Genomic DNA, 22,811 nt, shown 5'->3' with positions numbered 1-22,811 from the left:
GTGGCACTTTTCACTTTCATTTAAACTTTGACCAGGATTTTTCCCTAATGAAGTGGCCTGTCATTAGGTACACCTGAAAATGGCGGTGTACCTAATAATGTGTCCGAATGACGTCACAGATCAACCAGCCAATCAGAAAGTGGGGGGTTGTTTGGGTGTGGCACTTTTCACTTTCATTTAAACTTTGACCAGGATTTTTCCCTAATGAAGTGGCCTGTCATTAGGTACACCTGAAAATGGCGGTGTACCTAATAATGTGTCCGAATGACGTCACAGATCAACCAGCCAATCAGAAAGTGGGGGGTTGTTTGGGTGTGGCACTTTTCACTTTCATTTAAACTTTGACCAGGATTTTTCCCTAATGAAGTGGCCTGTCATTAGGTACACCTGAAAATGGCGGTGTACCTAATAATGTGTCCGAATGACGTCACAGATCAACCAGCCAATCAGAAAGTGGGGGGTTGTTTGGGTGTGGCACTTTTCACTTTCATTTAAACTTTGACCAGGATTTTTCCCTAATGAAGTGGCCTGTCATTAGGTACACCTGAAAATGGCGGTGTACCTAATAATGTGTCCGAATGACGTCACAGATCAACCAGCCAACTTTGACCATGAGTTTTCCCTAATGAAGTGCCCTTTTGGGAGCCTAAGATCAGGGGATGCTTTGAGAATTATTGTCAATTGATTGTCTATGTGAAGCCCTTTGAGACTGCTTGTGATTTAGGGCTATACAAATAAACTTGACTTGACTTGACCTGAAAAAGGTGGTGTACCTAATGAAGTGTCCATAAGTGACGTCACAAAGAAGCCAGCCAATCATTATTTAATTTATTAAAAAAAAAAAAGGATCAGCGTGTGTGTGGACGATTCGTGAACGATTCGTTTGAACGAATCTTTTGAGTGAACTGATTATAAAGATTCAGTTCACTTAAAATAACTGGAATGCACATCACTACCTATCAGTCTCTTTGACAGGAATGCAAAAACACCAAAATGACACTGAGTGTTTTCAGCAGAGGTTTTTATGCATAGTTTCACAAGAAAATAACATTTGACACTTTTCTTATTTGATCAGGCTTGCTTCCTTTTGTAATACACGCACGCATACACACACACGCACGCACGCACACACACACACACATGTGCTCCAAAAGCAACAAGAAATGACGACACAGGACGGCTTAGCAGCGAGGAAACGACGACATATGTTGAAGAACGTGATTGAGAAACACTCCCTACCCACTGTGGCGTGCTGTGTATGATAAAAGAAAATCCTGGTCATTTCTAAAGCCTTACTATACATGGTAATTTTTTTTTTTTTTAAATCATGACTGCCATACATTGAGAGCTCTATTGAAAAGCACTAGAAAACGAGCACTATACAGTGAGTAAGGAGTCATTCCCATCCATTATCTTAGTAAAGGAGAATGATGATGTCACTTAAAGAGAGACAGGTGCTATGGAAAGTGCATTTATTGCATATTCTTGCTGTCCATGTCAAGAGATGACATGGGTGTCAAGGATATGGAATAAAAGCTCAAGTGGCTTTCCAAATGCACAGTATCAACATCCATGCAAGGCTGGAGAATGGGGATGCTCCAAGTTGCGCTCGCCGGTCCTCTACATGTTCTTGTACATGGAGCGGTCGCGCGGGAGCTGCGGCGGCGTGCTGCTGCTGGCGCTCAGCTTGAGGTGGAAGTGGTAGACAGTAAGCGTGATGATGATGATCAGCGCCAAGATGAAACCCAAGATGAGCGGGAGAGTCTCCTCCAGGCGCTCGCGCTGGTCTGTCATGCACTTGTACGCTGAGAGGGAAGATTTAGTCAGAAACTTTGTGAAGCGCTACATTAGCTGCAGCCGGCGTTACTCACGTTCGCTGAAGACAAAGTCGGCGGCCATGTCAAAGGGTTGAATCTGGATGTCGTACATGTGTACGGTGACGCCCTTTTGGTGGTCGCTGCTGATGAGGGTCAGCGTCTGCTGAGCGGCGCACACGAACGAACGGCCGACCGGCGTCACCAAGGCAGACAGGCGGTGAGTGCTCGCCGTGTGCTTGCCCGCTTGTGGAGAATAATAATAAAAAAAAAAGGTCACTTATATAAATCCGTGCATGTAAAACTGCTGAGTCGTGATAAAATAATCATACTCACGGTTGTAGGCGTTGATAAATTGAGAACTCTCTGATGTGTCATACACAAACTGAACCTTACTGATCTTCCAAATTTCTTCCCCCTTGGCACGCAGCTCCTGCCAAGCACACACAAAAATGAAGGGCAAAAATATAACAAAAAATAACACAAATATCACCTTCGAGAAGAAGATGCGCAGAGTGTAGGCGTTGTTCTTCCAGCTGATGTGGATCTCCGACTCGGTGCTGCCACACTTGCCTTCGATCTGAGCGCTACGAGGCAGCGTGAACGACGCCTGCTCTGTGATCAGCTGCGCACAAATTGAAAGGACATCACTGAATGGAAATTTAAATAGTATTTATTATTGTACTTTAATTTTTTTTTTGTACGTGGGTTCATGTGGGCGGAGTCTCCTTACGTCTATCCGGTTGAGCGCCAGTACGTCGTAGGGCACGACCAGTTTGACGGCAAACTCCACCATGAGACAGGTGGTGCCGTTCTCCCGCACGGCGAAGATGGCCCGGTCGGGGTTATCCGACAGACCCGATAGGTTCTCGCCTTCCTGCTCGCCCATCGAAATCGACACCGACAGAAGCAGCGCGCCTGCATGGGAAAATGATCAGTACACACACACATTCATACACACAAAATGCACAGTCAGCATTTAAAAACAGAAGTTAGCTTCCAGTTACATTAAATTGAATTCAAATCAAGCTTAAAAACAATTATAAAATCACATAGGATTTAATTCTAACATTTTTCAGACGGTTTTTTGTGACAGACACACAATGCAATGTTGAGTCAAGACAACTCAACACACCCACACACACAACCATACACACTTAGACAAAAAACGGGATCAGCACTAACAAAAAATAAGAATGCAGTCAAAATAAACCTACGGCTTGTGGGCTATTTGTGGGCCCCAGAGGTTTAAGTTGAGTCAATAAAAAATTATGAAATCATTTGACACAGAAATTTTCACTGGATCTCATTTTGTCATTGGCACGCATTCATAAACTAGACACGCTCAGAGTCACCGAATACAGCACAGTCAGCATTAAAAAAAGAAATCACCGAGTTGAGAAATCATATTCCAAACATTCTTTCAAAAGAAACATTTTTATACATTCAAATCACAGACCCTTGATTGCAAAATCTGCTTGATTTGGCACTTTTTTTTTGTTAAAGACTCTCACATACACACAACACACACACATTCCTCACTGACCCAGTAGAAGGAGCTGTCCGCTCTCCGTGGTGCTGAAACCCGCTAGTCCCATCTTCCAGCAGTTTCCCCCCCCCCACCAAAACCGCCGGAGACGCGAACCCGGAGCGACTGTGAGCACCTGAGCTGAGCGGGAAAGAAAGAAAGAGGAAGAGGCGGGAGGGAGACAGCGAGAAAGAGAGAGAGTGGAGGGAGGGATACCTCCCTTCAAAACGTCACGAATGCACCCCCCCTCCAAAAAATAAAAGCAAAATAAGAAAAATATAAAAATCCACTTGAAATGCACTAAAAATGAAAGATGACTAAGTGAAGTCATCTGGTGGGCGTCACTTCACACCCCTGCAGTGGCTCTCACACTGGCTCAACTGACTGCAGGTTGCGCTGCCAGTGAGGCGTGACGGGAGAAAGCCGCCCACCCCCCACCTGAGGCGGCCGAAGCGCCCGCCTCCACCCCTGCGCTTGCACAAAAGTGCGCCGGAGATTTTAGGTGCTACTCACGGGGAGTTGCGTGGTAGCAAAGGAGACAAACGGCAATTTTGCAAGGCAAGTCTGGGCTTGTCTTGTTGATAAATTGGAACTGTTCATTAAAAGTAGATTGATATAATTATTATTATTTTTTTTTTTACTGGGGGCTTTGTAATAGTGTCAGGTGGGGGGTGAGTAGTTGCTGGCTTGACCCCTCCCCCTTGGTGTAGACTGCAGAAGCTCACAGAGCCTGTGCACTTCTTACTCGAGATGCTGAGAGTACAACTGAAAACTTCCATTGAACTTTATCATTTTTATATTTTTAGAAATATATTCAATATATTGCTTTAGACCTTGCTACTAATTTTTGGTCCAAGTCTGAAATATTTCACATATTGTTACATTAAAAAAAAAATATATATATATATTGGATTACTTCTATTTTTTTATTTAGATTTTTTTTTAACACCGTCATTTTTTTTTAAAGATTTTGTTATTTTAAAAATATTTGTATTGACTTTTTTATTTTATTTTTTGACAACTTCTAAAGAAAACTACACCCTGTTCCACCCCCCCCCCCCTCAAAAAGGAAGAGGAGGAAACAAGAGCTTTTTTTGGACCAATATGGATGTTATCATACTGTACTTGCTGGACTTTTATACATTTTTTGGTGCAACTAAAAAAAAGAAGAGTGATTTTTTTTTTTTTTTTCACTGGACTCAAGACAATGCATGTTACACTCGGAAAATCCCACCTCTTATATTTTTCCACTCCTTGTGATTCTGGATGGATTGTGTGGAATTTAAAATATGTTTTTGTCTTTTTTTGTTTTTGTTTTGCCAAACGTATTCCACAAAAGAAGAGCAAACGCAGGAGGTTAATGTGACGTAAGGAGACTTCACAGTAAGACTTTTGTCACCAGCCGCTTAATAATTACAGTTAATTGTATTTTTTTTAACTATAGAATTACAAATTGATTATGGTTCAATAAGTACGATGAGGCGAAAAAGCAAGCAAATGGATGCTTTTAGGTCCCATGTTCCACTGTCATTTATTGGTACACATACTATAAAACAGTATTAAAGGAGCCGAGTAACAACCGCGTCATCGTCGCTATAAGTTCAACAGTACAATAGAAATACAAAAAAAAAAAAAAGAGAGAACACACACACACGCGCACACACAGTAGGGTTGGTTGGCGAGCTACAGTTAAAAAAAGAAAAACTAGGAGCAAAAATATTCTTTGCTTCTGGACCGACAACATAAGTGCAAAAAATAGAAGAAAAAAAGCCTCTAACAAACAATTTAACTAGACATCATATCTAATATATATATATATATATAATATATATGTTCATTTATTTATATATATGTATATAGAGATCTCCATATAAATAATTCTTGAATTTGGCATTGACCCTCACTCAAATAAATTAAAACAAACACCGAGTGGCACGTTTGCGACGCCAAAGAATAAAAGCACTTTCTTTTTTCACGCCCGCCCTTGTCAATACTCGAGGGGCGGCCTCTGCTCAGACGAAAAACACAAATTAAAGAGAGAGAGGAAAGAAAGACGTCATCCTGATGATGTCAGAAAGCTGCTGCTGTGAGCATAGACTAGCAATTTGGTGGCCATTTTATTTTGCCGATTTTTTTTTCATCACTGCTTGAATATTGAGTCACGTTAGGGGTGGGCAAACTTTTGTCCTCTACAGACATGGCTGGGTGCTGCTAGCTCATGTGTAGATAATGTTTGAAAAAAAATGAAATAAAATGTGAATGGAAATATTTTGTATTTTATCTATGTATATAAAAATGACTTTTTAAAAAAAATTGTTTAATGTGGTGAATAAATAAAATGGAATAAATAAAACGGAATAAATACATTTAAATTAACTCCATTGGAGGGGCAGCTATGTGAGTCTTGATAATCAAATCTGAATGTTTAAATAAAAGAACAGACTTTGCCCACCCTTAGTTTACCTGCTAAAACCAGTTTGGGTGATTTTAAAGAAGGGGGGGTGTCAAGTGTGATTGTACAAACAGTGCTACATTCCAATCATGTCACATACAAACAAAGTGTTGATGTGCACAGTTCCAAAGCTAAATGGTGTTTGTAAGGGGAGGGCTACATTGTGTCTGTTTGTGTGTGGGGGCGCTGAGTTTTGGCATGTGTGTGTGCGTACGCGCTCGTTCGTGTCAGACGCTCACACCACCGTGGGAGGTCTGCACTCCATCCCCTCCTCCAACTTGGCCATCTGCTGCATGTCCTTTGCCTTTAAACATAAATACAAGAAACATATATGGAAGGCACATGCACATCCAATAAACGTATGGTGTGCAGAAAAAGTCTACACCCCCCCCCTTTCAAATGTGTTTGTGATATAAAACCAATGAGGCTATTATAAATTCACATTCAATGGGAGTCACACGGCACACTTGATGAATTGCAAATCAAGTCGAGATGTTCGAGTAGTTTGTTTGCTTGTTTTGGTTGCGCAACTTAATGTCATGGTACAACTTGACAAATATTTATTGCATTTAAAAGCATCAAAAGAGTGTCATGATGGTAAAACCGTGAAGGAGGTGCCTACCTTTTTGTTTGTTTGCATGGTGTGATGCCAAAAGCTGTGCCAGGAGAAGCAAATGATATTAAAGACAACTCCCAAAAAAAAAAAAAAAAACATAAACAGGGATGGATGGAGATGAACGAGCAATCTTTGTCAAAGTGTCAGTGTACCTCATGAAAAATAAAAATGGGACTTCGACCTAATATTATGTTGTACCTGCTCATTGAACTTATCCAGTTTCTCCACTTGCTCTTTCTGGTTCTTCTCCAGCTGTTCCATTTCCTTCTGCTGCTTCATGGCCAACTAACACAAAAACGCAAACGTCACGTCTTCCCCCCCTGGTCTACTCGCGTATGTTTTTTTTGATTTGTGTACGTACCCTCTTCCTCTCATCCATGAACTTTTTGGTGTTGCTGCTGTTCAGCTCTCGCACTCTCCTGGGTGTCACAAACAAAATGGCGTCTGTATGTAAATACTGTCTGTTAAAAAGTGTGTGTGTGTGTGTTGTTGTTGTTGCACCTTTCCCTCTCCGCCTTGTTTTTGATGCTCTTGTCCTGGCTTATGGCTTTGCTGTTCTCCATGGACATCTTGGCCTGGTTGGCTCGCATCTCTTTGCTCTGCCTGCCATCACAACATATATGAGGACTACGGAAAGCCGGAGGACCCGAGTTTAAAAGTGTGTCTAACCGCTCGTGTATGAGTTTGAGCTGGCCGGTCTGCTGCTCCTGCACGCTACTCAGCAGCTTCTTGAGGTGTTGGCACTGCTGCGTGACGTGGGCATCCTTCATCTCCTGCTCTTCGCTGCTGTGGCCGCTGATCAGCTCTGACCATTCCTTGGTGTGCTGCGCCGTCGTGTCCTTCACCTAGAACGCACAAACGCACGTCAGGACTCCCAACGGCCAAATCTCCAGTGACGCTTAATATCGCGCACCTTAGCTTTGTGATCGCTGACCAGCGTTTGGATCTTGTCTTCGGTTTCTTTCTTCAAATCTTGGCAGTTGTTTTCCCTGATGGGCAGGCAATGAGTATACTCAGTGGACAATTCATTAGGTACGGGCGTGTTATAAGTTACCCTCGTTTCTTGATGGCTTTCTCCAGCAGTTTCTCCAGCGTGCTCTTTTCCTTGTCGTGCACCGACAACATCTTGTCCACCTGCGTGCCGTGCGATTTCTGCATGGCGTTTTGATCCTGTGAAGGCAATTTAGAAAAAAATAAATCAAATATTTGGATGCAATGTAAGGAAAGCATCACTGACCTTCAAGTGTTTCTTCTTTTGCGCACTCAACTCCTTTTGTTGCTTCTTCAGGAGCTTAATGTACGTCTGCATGGGGAGAGACGGACGTTACATGACCGATAACAGATTATTATTATTATTATTTTTTACATAAATGACTTTTTGGAAAAGACGCGGTACCTTCATTTGCTTTAAGTCGTCAATGCTGACATTGGGTACCAGTGCGTTATCTGCTTTCTTGGTCTCTGCCGTGTTGTTCTGGGCGACGTTGGAGGTATGAGCGGCGTCCGAGCTGCTCTGAGGCGTCACGTTAGCCTTCACCGTATCCCCTCGGCCTTTTCCCTTCTTGTCGTTCTTGGAGCTTCCGCTCGGGACGTCGGCGATGTCGTTCTGAGACGCAACGGTCGGGTTTTCATGACAGCCACCCGCCGGGGGTTATTTTGTTTATGTTTGTGAAGTTACCGTGTCAATGCCGAGGGCTTTCATCTGATCGGCTCTTTTCTCCGCGATGGTCAGAAATTTCTTCGGGTCGGACAGAGCGTCTACGATCGCTGCAAAGTAACATTCATGTCGGGTTGGTTAAAAAAAATAAAACACTTTAAAAAATATATATACATATTAAAAAGAAAAATAATAATAAAATAAATTAAAAACTAAAACACATTTTTGACATTCTAGAAACTATTCGAGAAAACTAACCAATGGCTAGATGATATATATTTTTGAAAGCCTCCCCTTTACATTTTAAATCCAATATGGAAAGACAACAAGTCCTTGGCAGAAGTATAAAAAGAAAAGCAATCAGGAAACAATCAAAAACAAAATGCTTCTAGCGTCGTCAGCGCACGCCCAGCAGGAGGAGGCGCTAACGAGTGCGGTCATTTTCCCTGCGCCAACCCTTTGGCTTCCTTTAATGTCTTCTCATTTGCATGTTTAAAGCCTTTGCCGCAGCACATCATTACCAGGAAACCAACCAGTGGCAAAAAGGAAGGAAGTCAAAGAAAATGAAAACAAAGTTCCCTTGAAATGAACCTGGAAAGCGTTTGTTTGGCTCACCTCCAAAGCCGTCGGGCACGTAAGTTTTGAGGATGATCTGGCAAAAGATGGTGGGCAGCGAGAGGGGTTTGTTGCCCTCATTTCGCAGCGAGATGTGACGGTAGCCGGCCTGCAGGCCGTCCAGCGGCAGGATACGCTGGCCGATCAGCTTGTTGTTGTCGTCGTACACGGCCAGGCGCAGCACCGCCAGATCCGGCAGGATCACCTGCGAAAAAACAATTTGGACCAAAATGATACTTTACAATATTTAACTTGACTAGCGACAAGGCCATGGCAACGCATGCTGTACATGTTACATCTGCAGGATGTTTATGAAGAGCCAAGTGATAAGTGAACAAAAAGAGGATGATTAATCCCCGGCAAAGAGATAAGAGAATCCCTGTGGTGAGATGAATGAAGCCACACAAAGCGAGGTGTGGTGAGGCCCTGCCCTGCCTCCTCGCTTGTGACTCATCCGATGAGTCTTGCTTGTTGCGAACGCACGCACGCCAGCTGAGCTTTTCAAGGTGTTTGCCGGTTCCCGCCGGCTGCGTGTGCACATGTGACAAAAGGGATCTCGCCGGCAGCCTGTGATGCCCCTCACTGATAGTGTGTGTGTGTGTGTGTGTGTGTGTTGCACGGCGCTGAGATTGATGGTGTGTGTTAAAGGGAGCCCGAGTCACAGTCACGGCTGAGAGACTTCTCATTGTGCTGAGAGCAGCACTATTGCACACACAGCAACCTGCAAGCGTGCATCTGATTTCATATGATTTAATTACATCTACATTTAAATGTGTTGAAAATAAATACAAATCGGACTCACCTTTCTAAATACGAAGGGTTCCTCGTTGTAGGCGGGGTTGAGCCCGTTGTTCATCACCATGCGCGTGCGGAACTCTTTGCGGATGGTGTCGGTCGGCAGTCCGTACATGTCCACCTCCACGTACGTGCCGATCTTCTTGTCCGACAGAAACTGGCCGGAGAACACCTGCGAGCGCAGAGGAGGTGACGGTAAATAAGCGTTTAGGAGGTGGAAACCTTCTGTATCTAACCTGCACACTGCACGTGGCGGCGATGACGCCGTCCACCGGCGTCTCCGAGAAGGGATCAAACGTTCGGTCGGACCGCCGCATGAAATCGGGCTTCAGCAGGTACCTGATATGCGCAATAATGGAAAATGTCAATGAATTGATTTCTTTCACTTTCAGGTGATGTTTTCCCATTTGGACATAATGGCCCCGCGACCTCCTTGTATATTACACATATTACATTTCCAGCATTAGCAGTGGCGAGGGAAGGGGGAGGCGGACGAGACAGATGACTTCTCCGAAAACCACTTACAGGCCCCGGGGAGCGCCAGGCGGCGGCTCCGGTCACCAACGGCAACCGCTAATGAGATGTGACAAGCTTTAAGTGATGAGAGAGAGAGAGGAAGGAGATGCTCTCACCCGCAGCATCCGTTGTATTCAAACTTTCCCTGATTCAGTTGCATGGCCAAATCTGAGGAGGAGGGAAAACATTGGGAAAAATCAAAAGCGTTGCAAAGGCTTAGAAGGCGCTCATCTTCTCGTGCCAGCGCCTCTGGCCTCGCACATGCTCGCTTTGCGGGAGGCGCCATATGTCGGACGGCCCTTTAGCCTCGGGCGGCGGGGCAACAGCTGCTTTACAACAGGCTCGCGCCCACGTTTGAGGCGGGCAGTCAAAGTGCGCTGTGGTAAAATCCGTCCATTTCCAATGGCGCTCAATTGAAAGGCATTGTTTCATATTGCTTGAAAATACATGTATGTTTAGAATCCATGTGTGTGTGTGGGAGGTTGATGGCGTGATGCGGTACCTGGGGTCTGGAAATTGAGCGAGACCATCTGGCAGCCGGCGTTCCAGAAGATCTGAGGCATGTAATTACTGGAGTCCACTCGGCCCCCTTTGGGGTAGATACGGCTCATCTGACGCTTGTTGTAGCTGCGCTCGGGCTCAGGAACATTTCGACAAAGACGCAGCACGCGTGTGTGTGTGCATCATGTGCATCGCAGGACTATTTTTAGTGTGAACAGCTCGGGTCAAGAAGTCCCTGTGGAGGGAGAGTGTGTGCGGTCGCATGTGAGGCCAAGCGGCACAGTTCACATTTTAGCCAAAAGCCATTCCAATCCAGAACCCAAAGGATACTTGACAAACTCGATGGCGTTGGTCTTCAAGTAGCCGAGGCCCACGGACTCGTTGAAAGACGACATGTTGTGGTGGATGTTTTTCTCTAAAGAGGGAAAAAAAAAAAAAAAAACACCATGAGGAAGATGCACATGATCCATTTCAAGAGATTAACGTGAGCTCACCCTCAGCCACATCAAAACTCTGGAACTTGACGGGCTGGGCGTAGTTGACCATAGCGGAGAGGTACGGGTGGATGTTGGTGGTGGCGCCCACGTACGTATACTGCGCGATCAGAGCTTCCTCCAAGTCCTCGGAACCCTCCTGATCGAAGACACAAACTGGATCAGGCCCGGTCGGGATGTGGGCCGGTGTCATAAACTGACCTTTTTGTTGTTGTCAGGGTCGGACGCCTCCGAGATATCCGTGGCGTCGGCTGCTTCCGTAGCTTCGGATACTTCCGTGGTCTCGTCGTCGGGCACCTGCGACCCGAGGCGACGATATGAAGCGACATCACGGCCGAGTAAATGTGGGTCATTCTCACCTTTTTGATACTGTTGCTGCGCTCCTCCACTTTCTTGGTGTTCACAGCATTAGCTTGAGAGTCACTGTTGGCCTCTTTGTCACTGGGCGCCTCCGACAGGCTGCTGGGCGCCTCCGAAGTCCCGTCCTTCTCTTCGGGCTCCTTTTCTCCTGGGGACCATGATGACATTTTTTAGATGAGGGTTTATGACATCACGGATTGCGGAGGGTTGCCCAATCTCACCGTTCTCCGCTTCGTCCTCGTTCTCCTCTCCCAAGATGATGGCCGTGGTGTTGGTCTCTCCTGCCTCCATGTGCTTCTTGAAGGCCTCCAGTTGCTCTGTATGACGCATAAAAACACACATTCAAACACAAGATGACTCAAGAACGAAGATTCCGTTTACACGTGGTCAACTTACTCTGCTCCACTTCCGGTTTCAAGCGCTTGTTTTTGATGAGGATTTTTCGTTTGAGATCATTTGGCGAGGGTAAAGGGCGAGCGGATTCGATCTGCAAAGAGGAACATTCATACATTGGAATTGGAGCGAATCGCCAAAGTGGTTCTGGAAGGGCGGAGAGGTTACCGGAAAGTTTTCCAGCGGCTGCTTCTGGAGAAAGTCGCCAAAAATCTCCTCGCAATACTTGGCCATTTTGTACTGTTGTGGTTTACTGGACACATAGAAGCAAATAAGTTATAAATCTTTTTTTCCAATTGTTATTTTTTTTAATATTACAGCCTAAAATGGAAAAAACACAACATACCTGCAGTGGTTCTCAAAGGATAAAATAACAGGAAACTCTGCGGTGACAAAGGCCGTGTCCTTGATGGCTTGGATTACATCCTGTAGGAAGTCACGGCAGAAGTACTACCACATTTGTCCACAGGAGGGCGCCCAAGCACCACGTAAAAGTGCTTACCTTGAATAGGATGTCAGTGCACATGGCCTTGCCATGAGTGATGATGGGCTCCTGGTCCTCTCCTTTGCCGTCCCAGCAGTCCAGTTCCACGCACCTGACACACAAAATCAGCATCTACATCCCAAAACTGTGAACACGTGTCTTAAATAACTACCTGCATCCCGAGAGCAGGGCCTGGCGATACATCTCCACCGACGACTTGCCGCCAAACTGCCGACCCGTCAGGTAGGAGTTGTGGGACGAGCTGATGAAGTAGTGGGCCAGCGGCTGGTCCATGTCCTGGTAAAGCTCCAGGCGGTCCAGGAACACCGGTGCGTTCTCGTCTGACATCAGGTAGCGGCAGAAACCGTCGCTGGACATGAGGCCTGGAAATTAGATTGACAATGTAATCATTATTGTTATACACTGGGTAATTATTTTATATTGTCCACATACACGAGGTCCAGATAATAACAATACTACTAATAAAAATAAAGTGCTCTATAAACAGTTTATAGATGTAATACTACATTTGTCCACAAGAGGGCGGACATGCACCATGTAAACGTTCTTACCTTGAACAGTATCAGTGCAATTTAAAATTTATTTTGTAATATTTCTCTAATTTCTCCCCACATACCACTGACGGACTGTTAAATAGGTAATCTTAAAATATATATATTAATATATATAAACTGTTGGACGAACCTATAGATGGCAGCAGAGACCCACATAACGCTTCCTGCTTCATTTCTCCTCCTCACTCACCTTTCTTCTTGAGCTCTTCATCTCGTTCGTATTTCTCGATGATCTGTGTGGCTCTTTTGGGATCATAAAACGGGAAGAGGATCTCATTGAGACGAGGGTCCCGCTGATTCTGGGGAACAAGTGCCAATAACAAAATCAAACAATGACCAACATACAGAGGTTTGTCTTAAAAGAAAAAAAAAATTGTGCATCTGACACATAACACGGGGATGATGATTCATATGTGACACCAAATCACAAATAGGTGCTGTCTAGTATCAAGTGCGCTGGTCACAGAACCACACAGGCAGCGGGAAGCAACAGGATGGAAACCTCTACCCTCCCGTTGCCGTGGCAACATCCATCAGACATCAACGAGGCTGAGGAGGGAGGGAAGGAGGGAAGAGGGGCATACAGGGGGATAGAATGAGGGACGGCATGCAGAGGAAGTTGCCCTCGGAAGTGAAAAAAGTCTCCTTAATGGAAAAGTTGAGGGTGGTGAAGGCAAGGCAAACACACAAACAAACACACAGAGAGCAAAGTTAACGAAAAATAAAGAGCTTACTTCATTGAGAAAGCTGACTAACTGGTCTACTGTTAAATAATCACTTTTGCTCCCATTGCTGCAAAGGAATCCATTAGAAAAGAGAAAAGAACAAATGTTAAGCCCCTGGAAATAGTCAGTCGCTCGTTCCCGCAGCAGGCAGTCAGTTCACATTATTAGAAACAACAAGCTGGCTTTGTTCTTTTTTCGCAGGGGACTAATCGTCCCCGGCGAAAATGTCATTAGGTAGAAGATCGTTAATGCCGGAGAACTGGAGAAGCGGGTTAGAGGCTCTTTTTCGTTAGTGCGGCGGGCGCAGCGACAATGTTTGCCATCATTATTTACAAAAGGATGCGGCGCTAGCGGATAACGTCACAGTCAATCTTGTTAGGCGGAGCTAATGCGAATCCAATGCAACGCCAGGCCATGACTTCTTTTACTTGTTATTCATTTGGAAGGTTGAGAAAGAAGTGGATTCTTACATCTTCTTGAAGAGGTCCTCTAAGTCCGTGCGAGGGCAGATCTTCTGCGTGAGCGCGTAGAAAATGTCGAAGGTGAAGACCGACGGTTCGATCTCGTCATTCTGCGGACGAAATAAAAAAATATTTCCCCGAGCGAGGAAAGCCGCGTGTCGTCGGACGAGAGAGCCCACCTTGCCGCTCGGAAGGCCCAAATCCTTCAGGGCTTGGAAGATGCCCTTCTCGGTCTTGCCTGATGCAAACGTCCGTGTAATCCTGGGAGGGGGGGGGAGTTAGTGGCATAAATATATGTCGTGGTGCCAACTGGCTCTTACCCTCTGACGGGAATCTTGCCATTGACATTAGTCAGGACGCACATTTTCATCCAGCTGTGAGAAGGACACAGAAGAAATTAGACAGACGCAGGCGTTAACGACCTACGGTGGCGGTTCGGCACTCACTGCTTCTTAAGGCAAGTCATGGGACACACGTTGTTGGCCTTGAAGTTGTGAATCACCGACCTCAAGCCCTCCGTCCATTTCTGTGCGGAAAACAGCAGCGGGCAGCATGACGGACATGAAGATAAAGACATTAAGCGAGGCAACACGGTCTGCAATGTGTGTGTGTGTGTGTGTTCATGTAAATAACTCTATTACGTCCTGAGGTCTGCTACCATGTGGACGCTGGAAGGTGCTGATGGTGTCTTGGTGAGTGTGTGCATGTGTGTGAGCAAACCTGTGGGCAAAAATGGTGTGTGTGTGTGTGTGTGTGTGTGTGTGTGTGTGTGTGTGTGTGTGTGTTGATGATTAAATATCACCCCATGGTGGCAAACAGAGTGCCAAGTATCCTTGATTAAAACCACAAATGGCCTCTATTGAGGCTTTTTCCAAAGACACCCTTTGTGTATATTTTGGTCATGAAAAAAGTTCATTCCAATGGATTTGCAACTTTGCATGACTGGAGAGCTAGAAGTCGCAGCTAGCATGAGTGAGCTAAATTGAAAGATGCGATCTGTCAGCGCGACGGCTATTTGGAGTGGCTTACACACGCAAACAATTATTTCCCTCACCCTGGCCATGTCCGGGTTCTCCGCCACCATGAACATGAAGCTGAGGTTGACCAGGTCGGCGCCGCTGCAGATGCAGATGACGCAGCCCTCCAGGTCCGCCTCCGTCTTGCCCGCGGCCTCGAACGACGACAAGATCTTCGGGTCCTGCCGTGGAAAGATCATTTTGTGTGTCTCTTCATTTTATTTGTATTTTTTTTATATTACAAATGGAGGTCTATTTTGGTGTCATATGATGATTTCTCCAAGAGGAACAAAGTGTCTTTTCAGCTTTTGACCCGAACTCCTTAACCCAGAGCACCAAACGAGTAGCTCCGCACACAAAAGAATGACATCGGCGCTTTTTTATCAGTGTGGGAGGAACGTTTTGGTGGCTCGTGGCTTTTTTTTTTTTTTTTTTTCACCTTGGGGACGGCGCCGACGCGGATGCTGTTGATGAGGGAGCACTCCAGCACCTGGCCCTCCTGCGTCGGAAATGAAGCGGGAAGGAAATGGTAGTGAGAATTGGAAAGAAATAGGATCACATTAACCCCATTACAGGAAAATAACACTTTGATCAAGGCGATGATGAACTTCATTTGTGTACCTTTCCTTCACTTTTCCAGCTGATGAAGAAGCCATACTCATCTACCTTCACTTGACAATTGGGCTCAAAGATATACGGGTCCTGAGGAAAAGCAAAAGTCAAGAAAATTCATTCCAAAAAATCCCCAATATAAAATACAAAGTATCAAAAGTTGTGCAGTTTAAAATTAAATGACTGTAACTCCCCTCAAGGAGTCAAAATAAAGCGACCTTAACGTTCATATATCACACCAGGATTCTGCTTCTTCATTTTATGTAACCTTCCAAAAAAAACAACAGAACAGTGTGACAGACGCGTTAAAAGCCCGAGCGACTTAAAAGGTCGTAAAAAAAAAAAAAAAAAAGATGGCCTACTGTTAAAAGCCAACCTGTCACACTATGTGACAAATTCGCTTTCCCAAAAGGATGTCTTTTACAGCACGGCCTTGTCTTGCATTTTTATTGATCTGACTCAAAGCATGATAAATATTGTGTTTTTTTTTATTTTTTTTATGTGCTCGTCATTTTGCGGCAGTTCCAGAAACATCCGTCAACGACCGGAGACGGAAGCGCCGCATGTAGGCAGGTTGTGAGTGGCTGAGGAAAGCCTTTTGACTGATGACCGACGACACAAGTGACCTTCCCGCCTGTCCATTTATCAGCGGCGGGAAGGAAACCTGACTCAAAAATCAATGTGGAATGTGAAGTTTGTTTTGAAACGAACCCCCCCCCCCCTCGACTCGAGAAGAACAGCACTTTTATCATCAGTTTGAAGCGTGTGGGAGGAGTTAAACTATTAAAAAATTTTTTTTTTTTAATATGGTCTCTAAATGGCATATTTTTCTCTTGTGGGTGTCTATAAGCACAAACAAAAAGCTGTCTGGACCATCAGTCACTCAGCAGGCCGTGTTTTTAGTGAGGGGAGAGGTGAGAAAAATCCATGCTGTTTAGCATATTTGCTCGAGTGTGCGCGTGGGGGTGGAATTGGCGGACGCCGTTCAAAATCGACGCAGGAACATCGCCTACGGGCTTTCTAGTTTCCAAGCGGCGGAGGGTTGTTAATTGACGTATAAAAATCCAAAATGAATGAATGCGCTGTTTTGAACTTTCCAGCAGAAGAGTGTTAATTTAATAATTTCCACGCATGAGTGACATCACAAGTGTGTTGGAGAACTGGTTCGTCTTGGCTCCTGTCATGGGACTTCAATATTTGCTTAGCACAAATCATATTTGGAAAAGGAGTTACCAATAACAGACATATATCAAAATAAAAAAGCTCACTACTATTTACGTAAATTAAAATATGCCAATCTGCGAGTTGGAGGACAGCGCCGTTGTGGGAGTGGACAAAGTGATCATGGCCAATCCATTTTTTTTTTTTTTAGATGTTTCATTCATAGAACTAATAAGTCCACTTTTGTTGTACCTCATCAAATCTGTCAAAGGGGGCGCCGTGTTGCATGAACTCGGGCACATGCTTCTGCCAGTTGAACTCATACGACTTTGTCATGGCTCCTCACAGACCTGCGACAAAGGGAGTCACACAATGAGTCAAACGTACAGAAAATAAAGTTGGAAAAGATCATTTCGCTTTTTTTTTTTTTTTTTTGGGTAGACTGGAGCTGGCTTCAAGGGGATGAGGTGAGCTAATGCTAATGGATCCAGCCTGGCGTTGAGTAATGACATGGACAAAAGAAGCCTTTTATCGCTCCATAAGAAAAAGATGAGGATTGATTCAGGAGCTGTCTCGTGCGCACACACGTTGCACGTGCGCAGCCATGCGCCGCCTCGGGGAGGAAGGTGGGAGGGGAGGGGGCGCGCCCGCCGGCAAAGCGTTATCTTGTCGATGACACCAACCCAAATATAGTCTCCTCTTTACGTCATTCTCAAATATGCCAGATAAAGCGCGTGACATGCTATCTATAGGCCTGCCATGACACCTGCGTGGAACTGTTTCATAATAAGAACCGGTTGATGTCAAAATCTTGATTGGATTTAAAAAAAAAAGAAAATCCTTATCTCAAATTGTGTTCATTTTTTTTGGACCTCATTTGTCCAGCCAAAGCCACACTTGTCATAAAGTTTGATTTCAGTCTTGCACTTCTCATTTGTTTTCAAATCCCTCGCTTTTATCGTTAATTAAAAAAAAAAAAAGTTCTCCCTGACACATTGGCTTTCTGCACCGCTTCTCCACTTTGAAGAGTTCTAACGATGTGTCTGCCTAACCTTGTTAATGCCCTTTTCCTCTTCGCCGGCCTGACGCAATCTCGCACCTCTCGCTGTGAAATGCGGCGCGATTAACAGCCCGGAACATTTACTGACTCGACTTGTGCCGCGTATATCTTCATTTTATGACTTTATTTCAAAATGGAAACACCCTGGCGGGCACCCGTGGTCAACTATGAAAAATCATTCGGCGATACCAACTTCGTGGTGGGCAGAGACGTTTCATGGTGGGCAACCAACAAACTGGCTTGTGGGGATGGATGTTGACTCGCTCGCTGAGGAGAGAAGGAGCCAAGCGGCTGTATGTGACAGAAAGTGGAGAGAGGCCATTAGGGGGACGTCTGCTCTTGATGTGGGCAATACACATCAGTGCCAACATCCACAAAGGCCACCAGAAGCTCTCGCCAAGAGCAGATGAAGCACGCTTTTAGATATTAACATACGGCGGCGACTGTTGACGCTTTTTTTGATATTTGGCTTGTTTTGCAGATGGTCGCACGCGTTGATGGCAAAGTACATCCAAATCAACCCGGCGTTCCACCATCTGTGGCATCCTACTAGGAGATCGGGATCACAGATGGATCACAGAATGTCAGGGGGGAATAAAAATATAGATGCTCACTTCCTGAATAATGAACAAGACCGGGCAGGCTGCCAAAATAAAATCTTTTGGAAATTCGTTTTTGAAGGCCCTGTGAAAACAGAAAAACAAAACAAAAAACTTAGCTTCTCATATTTTTTTGGGGGGGGGGGGAGAATTCCAGAAGGATTCGCTCCTCTACCAAATGCATATTTCCATCATCAGGATAAAATCGCCTCCAAAATTCAGTCAATTTGTGAGGATGGGAAAGCCCTCAACAATTATGATGTAACCAGAGAACAGGAAATCCAGTTAAGCTTTAGCTAGCAAAAGTCAGCATTCCACAATTGAACAGATGGTCTCTCCCCCATCTAGAATTCAATGGAATAACATCTGATTAAATCAGACTAACAATCCCAAATCAGATTGCCGATGGATCCTAATTGAACCTAATTGGTTTGCGCCGCCTTGTCGGAGGCGAGGCGAGCGCGTTAGGTAATATTTTCTCAGCGATCCCGTAGCGTGCACGTGAGGCACCGAGGTGGGAGCGAGCAAGGTCCGAGCACCCCCTGACTGTCCTACCCCCTGACAAGGAGATAATTACAACAGATAGAGAACACCCAGCGGTCCCACACCTCATAAAGTAAAATGAGGCTACATCCGGCAGGCAGTGCAAAGGTTGACTGAGGACGCCTTCAATTCACATCAGCTTTTTGTTCCAGGGCAAGTGCCGTTAATACTCTACGTAATACTAACTTATTCTTATTTATTTGTAAAATATATTATGTTTGATTATTTTAATTAAATTGTATTTATTTGTAGATATTTTAAAATCTAAAATCTGGCCTAAAAGATTTTTTTTTTTTTTATGACGGGCAGCTGTTGTACGTCTTAAATCAATGTCAGAGCGAAGCAATTTTCTTTCATTCAATAGTCACATCCTTGAGTTGCCTGGAGCCATCTTCTCCTTTTGAATACAGATACCTTCATTAAAGAAGCAAGGAGAGATGAATGGGCTTTGCTCAAACCATCAGAAAATAAACAAAAGACTCACCATTTAAGATCGCTGCCCAAAAATAAAAAGACCGCATCAACGAGATGAGTGACAACTCACATGAATTGCTTTTCAAACAGACTTCATGTTTGGCTTGACTCCACAGCACGTATCGCCCACACGGCTTCTATATTTGCGTAGGAGAAAATGTCTTTAATCCAATAAGAGATTTTACGACTGCAATATAACCCCGTGTTCTTTGAGCAAACGGCAAATACGACAGCAGAATCAATGCCTGAGTCAGTCAACAGAAAAACCCGGCCGGACAAGGATGGAGATCCTTCCTGAAAGAGACGTATTTCTTTTTCTTACAAGAAGAAAAAAAACTTACATTTATGCCACAATATATTTTTAGATTTTTAAAACAAGTCAATTTGACCCATAGGTAACTTCAAGTCGAAAAGATCTTATTTGCATTCATAAAAGTCTGCAATCCACATTTGTGTAAATCAACCATTTTTTAATAGCTTTAAAAAAAAAAAGCAACCGAGCGAGACCTCGCTTGTTTCTTTTTGCCTTTTATAGTTCACCATCACTCATCGGTCCACCGATGACATCATTTGGTGTTAGAGCGTCGCAAAGTGTTCACTGATGAGCTCCGATATTGTCTCAAATACAAATCTTTCCACGGCTTAGCTTTATGTAAAGACAGCCGTGGGGGCCGATATCAAGTATTAATTCCCCTGCTAGAAGATGTAAATTAATTGGTAAAACAAATCAATAAAAAGGATAGACATGGCCAAACTAGCTCTCTCTAGTCATTACTATCCGCACGCTGCCAAATTGAGTTATACAAAGAATTTAACACATGGCTTAATGGACGGACGGAGCAACCCCCTAATAAATGATGGCCTGAGGCTTTTACTGAATATCAAACTCAGTGTGTGTATCAGTCTGTCGCTGTGTGTGCTGTGCTGAAGGCAATAACAGCAGTGAACAAACGCTATGGAGGAAGTGGGTGGGTGGGGGGGGAGCTGACAAGGTTGAAAGGGGGTTAAATAAGGTCCGTCCTCGGGTTATTTGGGAGCTTGTTGAATGAACGGAAGGGTCGGTTCAATTACGTGCATATTCGCCACTACTAGATTGTATGCTGACCAAGAACAAAACATGGGAATCGAAAAAGAAGGTCAAAATCCTCACAAAGTGGACATTTGGATCTAAACTTGCGAGTGAACACACACGCACGCAGATGGCCTAATATTTGTACAATAATCTTTCCGGCTGGCATGTGAGGACACAACAATCTAAATCGACAGGCTTAAATCTAATCTGAGCGCAGAAATATACGAGTTCGACTCGGAGGTGGCAAAGGTAGCACGGGGGAGGACAACTTGCCAACGGCTGAATTCTTCGGACGTAAGAAAGTTAGGTAAGCGGCCTTGGAGTGAAAACATTGCATTATGTCCAAATTACTGCGTTACATCACATGCTGTCCACTGTTGTGAGCTACTGTGTGTGTATTTCTGATGGTCTCAGTGATAGCAGATTAGAATGTCAAAGGTTCTGTTTGTCCAGCTACACATAACTTTGAGGAAAGGGATCCTCTGGAGAACGTTTGCCCAAACATGGGCAGAAATATTCAACATACACACTTATGGAGACCCCTTGCTCAAAAAACACACAAAGCCTGAAGGTAAGCAGAGCTGCACAAACATTTTCCATAATATGAACATTTAAATCGGATCAAAACAGGAAGTGGGAAGATGAGTTGGACGAAAATAAGAGACTTCTCTCATTGCCCAAATAAGTCTGCATTAATAGAGAATGTGTGCACCCCTGGTGAGCTACTGGTGAGGCTGCCAGGAGCTGAAGAGCCCAGGAAAATAGAACATGTCCATATAGAGCGGAGCTGGAGGAGAAGCGGCTCAGAGGTCCGGGGGGTTACATGCTTCCCCAGAACGGGAGCTTTGCTTTTGGGCTCGACCTACTGCGAGAGGTCCCGAGGCCAACAGGAAGGTTCAGGGCAGTGAGATTGAAAAGATGGGTCTCAAACCTGCGGCCCCGGGGGGAATTTGCGGCCTGCCGCATGATATTTTGCGGCCGCTGTATATTAGTGGAGCCCTTACCATAGTTTAGGCTCATGACAGCTTTCGGCATGTAATTCTGAAGTGCGAGGAAACATTATCCTCTTACTCAGTCCCACTCTGAAGCAGAGCGAAGAGATCCGGGAAGACTAAAACATGTCATCAACTGTTGAACTAACTAAGACTGGATCTTGAGCACAGACGCTTGACATAAAAAAAAAATGCTCTTGCAAATCAAAACACTACAGCAGTAACTACACAGGGCGTAAATTAAATTGTCCCTTCCCCCTCTGGGGATATAAATAAAGGAGGCCCTTGAGCATGAAAGAGACGATATATTGTAACAAGTGTTTCCCAGGCAGAAGCCGAGGAGAGCAGAAGGAGGAAAACCTGCCTGACAAACAAACACTCCACAGATGTTGCTCATCGCTGACACAACTGGTCGCCATAGTAACCCGGCCGACCAGTCACGGCCTTTGGTTGGTCTGCTCGCAGCGGTGACATCACGCCGATGTACACACACTCTAGACTCAATAACAAGTACACAGACAAACATTCCAGCCTGTGATCTGGACCCGAGTGTATATTTATACTGACGGGACGGGAGGAACTCGCAAGGCCACCCGGCCCGAATGCTCCTTTGGGCCTTGACACAAATTGCTTGACCCATCATTAGACACTTAGTTATGTTTCCATCCCCACCCGTGGAGTAAACATTTCTCTTGTTTTGCTTAGTGAAGGTCATCTATTTGAATGATTGCCTTTAACCACCCCTGTTAAAAAAAAAAAAAAAAGCTAGCGTAAGAATTCAATTCGCAAATGGTGGACACGCTCGCAATCCTCTTCCTCCTTCCACTGGCCCCGTGCCCCGATTCACTCATCTTATAACAAATCACAGACGACTTCAGTGTCCGACAGACAGTCGGAACTTATAAAACTGTAAAAAAAATTGGGGATGTACTTACCGAGCAGAATGGGGCAGCAAAATGAGGGGAGGGTTGGGGGGGGAAACGGCAAAAAGGATAGGCACTGGACCTCTCTGAAATCAGAAAAAAAAAAAAAGGGGGTCATGGAGACAGCGAGAAGAAAATTAAATCTTACTTGAGTGTAATCACGCTGCTGACCTTATTATTCAGTCTCATGGTGTACACTTACAGTAATATTGAGGGTGCCTTGAGGGGGTTGCACACACACACACACACACAATGTACAATGTTGCTTACTGTTATCTACATTCCCCCCAAAAATTGTACATTTAAAGATTTCAAGACGAAAAAGTCCATTCTGAAGAAGAAGAGATAAAATGCTAAACGATTCCACGGCTTT

At 44.7% G+C, this 22,811-nt stretch overlaps 2 protein-coding genes across 3 annotated transcripts; both read right to left on the bottom strand.

Annotated features, from left to right (window-relative positions):
• Positions 1 to 1,013: 1,013 nt before the first annotated feature.
• lamp5 (lysosome associated membrane protein 5) lies at positions 1,014 to 4,708 on the bottom strand. 2 transcript variants are annotated; one of them, XM_085937904.1, is made up of 6 exons: positions 3,361 to 4,708; positions 2,548 to 2,732; positions 2,308 to 2,439; positions 2,151 to 2,247; positions 1,872 to 2,060; positions 1,014 to 1,805 (listed from the first exon to the last, which is right to left on the bottom strand). In XM_085937904.1, exons 1-6 carry the CDS (start codon positions 3,671 to 3,673, stop codon positions 1,621 to 1,623), a joined length of 1,101 nt encoding a protein of 366 aa, XP_085794030.1. In that variant the 5' UTR covers positions 3,674 to 4,708; the 3' UTR covers positions 1,014 to 1,620. The 2 variants fall into 2 exon arrangements, with proteins under 2 accessions (XP_085794030.1, XP_085794029.1); XM_085937903.1 differs by having other exon boundaries at positions 2,151 to 2,439.
• Positions 4,709 to 4,847: 139 nt separating this feature from the next.
• Positions 4,848 to 22,502, bottom strand: plcb4b (phospholipase C, beta 4b). The gene is made up of 37 exons (XM_085937899.1): positions 22,451 to 22,502; positions 17,028 to 17,125; positions 15,624 to 15,704; positions 15,442 to 15,501; positions 15,041 to 15,184; positions 14,433 to 14,512; positions 14,307 to 14,360; positions 14,166 to 14,247; positions 13,996 to 14,096; positions 13,535 to 13,592; positions 12,991 to 13,099; positions 12,398 to 12,608; positions 12,244 to 12,337; positions 12,088 to 12,167; positions 11,910 to 11,994; positions 11,745 to 11,835; positions 11,570 to 11,665; positions 11,348 to 11,496; positions 11,190 to 11,285; positions 10,989 to 11,127; positions 10,825 to 10,909; positions 10,496 to 10,620; positions 10,110 to 10,161; positions 9,714 to 9,816; positions 9,485 to 9,649; positions 8,683 to 8,887; positions 8,089 to 8,177; positions 7,807 to 8,016; positions 7,648 to 7,713; positions 7,465 to 7,580; positions 7,324 to 7,399; positions 7,080 to 7,255; positions 6,912 to 7,013; positions 6,772 to 6,829; positions 6,609 to 6,695; positions 6,417 to 6,450; positions 4,848 to 6,098 (listed from the first exon to the last, which is right to left on the bottom strand). Exons 2-37 carry the CDS (start codon positions 17,109 to 17,111, stop codon positions 6,022 to 6,024), a joined length of 3,720 nt encoding a protein of 1,239 aa, XP_085794025.1. The 5' UTR covers positions 17,112 to 17,125; positions 22,451 to 22,502; the 3' UTR covers positions 4,848 to 6,021.
• Positions 22,503 to 22,811: the final 309 nt, after the last annotated feature.

Source organism: Syngnathus leptorhynchus, chromosome 18, assembly GCF_054491065.1.
Source record: "Syngnathus leptorhynchus isolate UIUO chromosome 18, UIUO_Slep, whole genome shotgun sequence".
In the NCBI taxonomy this organism is placed as follows: domain Eukaryota; kingdom Metazoa; phylum Chordata; class Actinopteri; order Syngnathiformes; family Syngnathidae; genus Syngnathus; species Syngnathus leptorhynchus.
The sequence above is the reverse complement of the archived record's forward strand: the minus strand, read 5'-3'. Positions and strand labels throughout refer to the sequence as shown.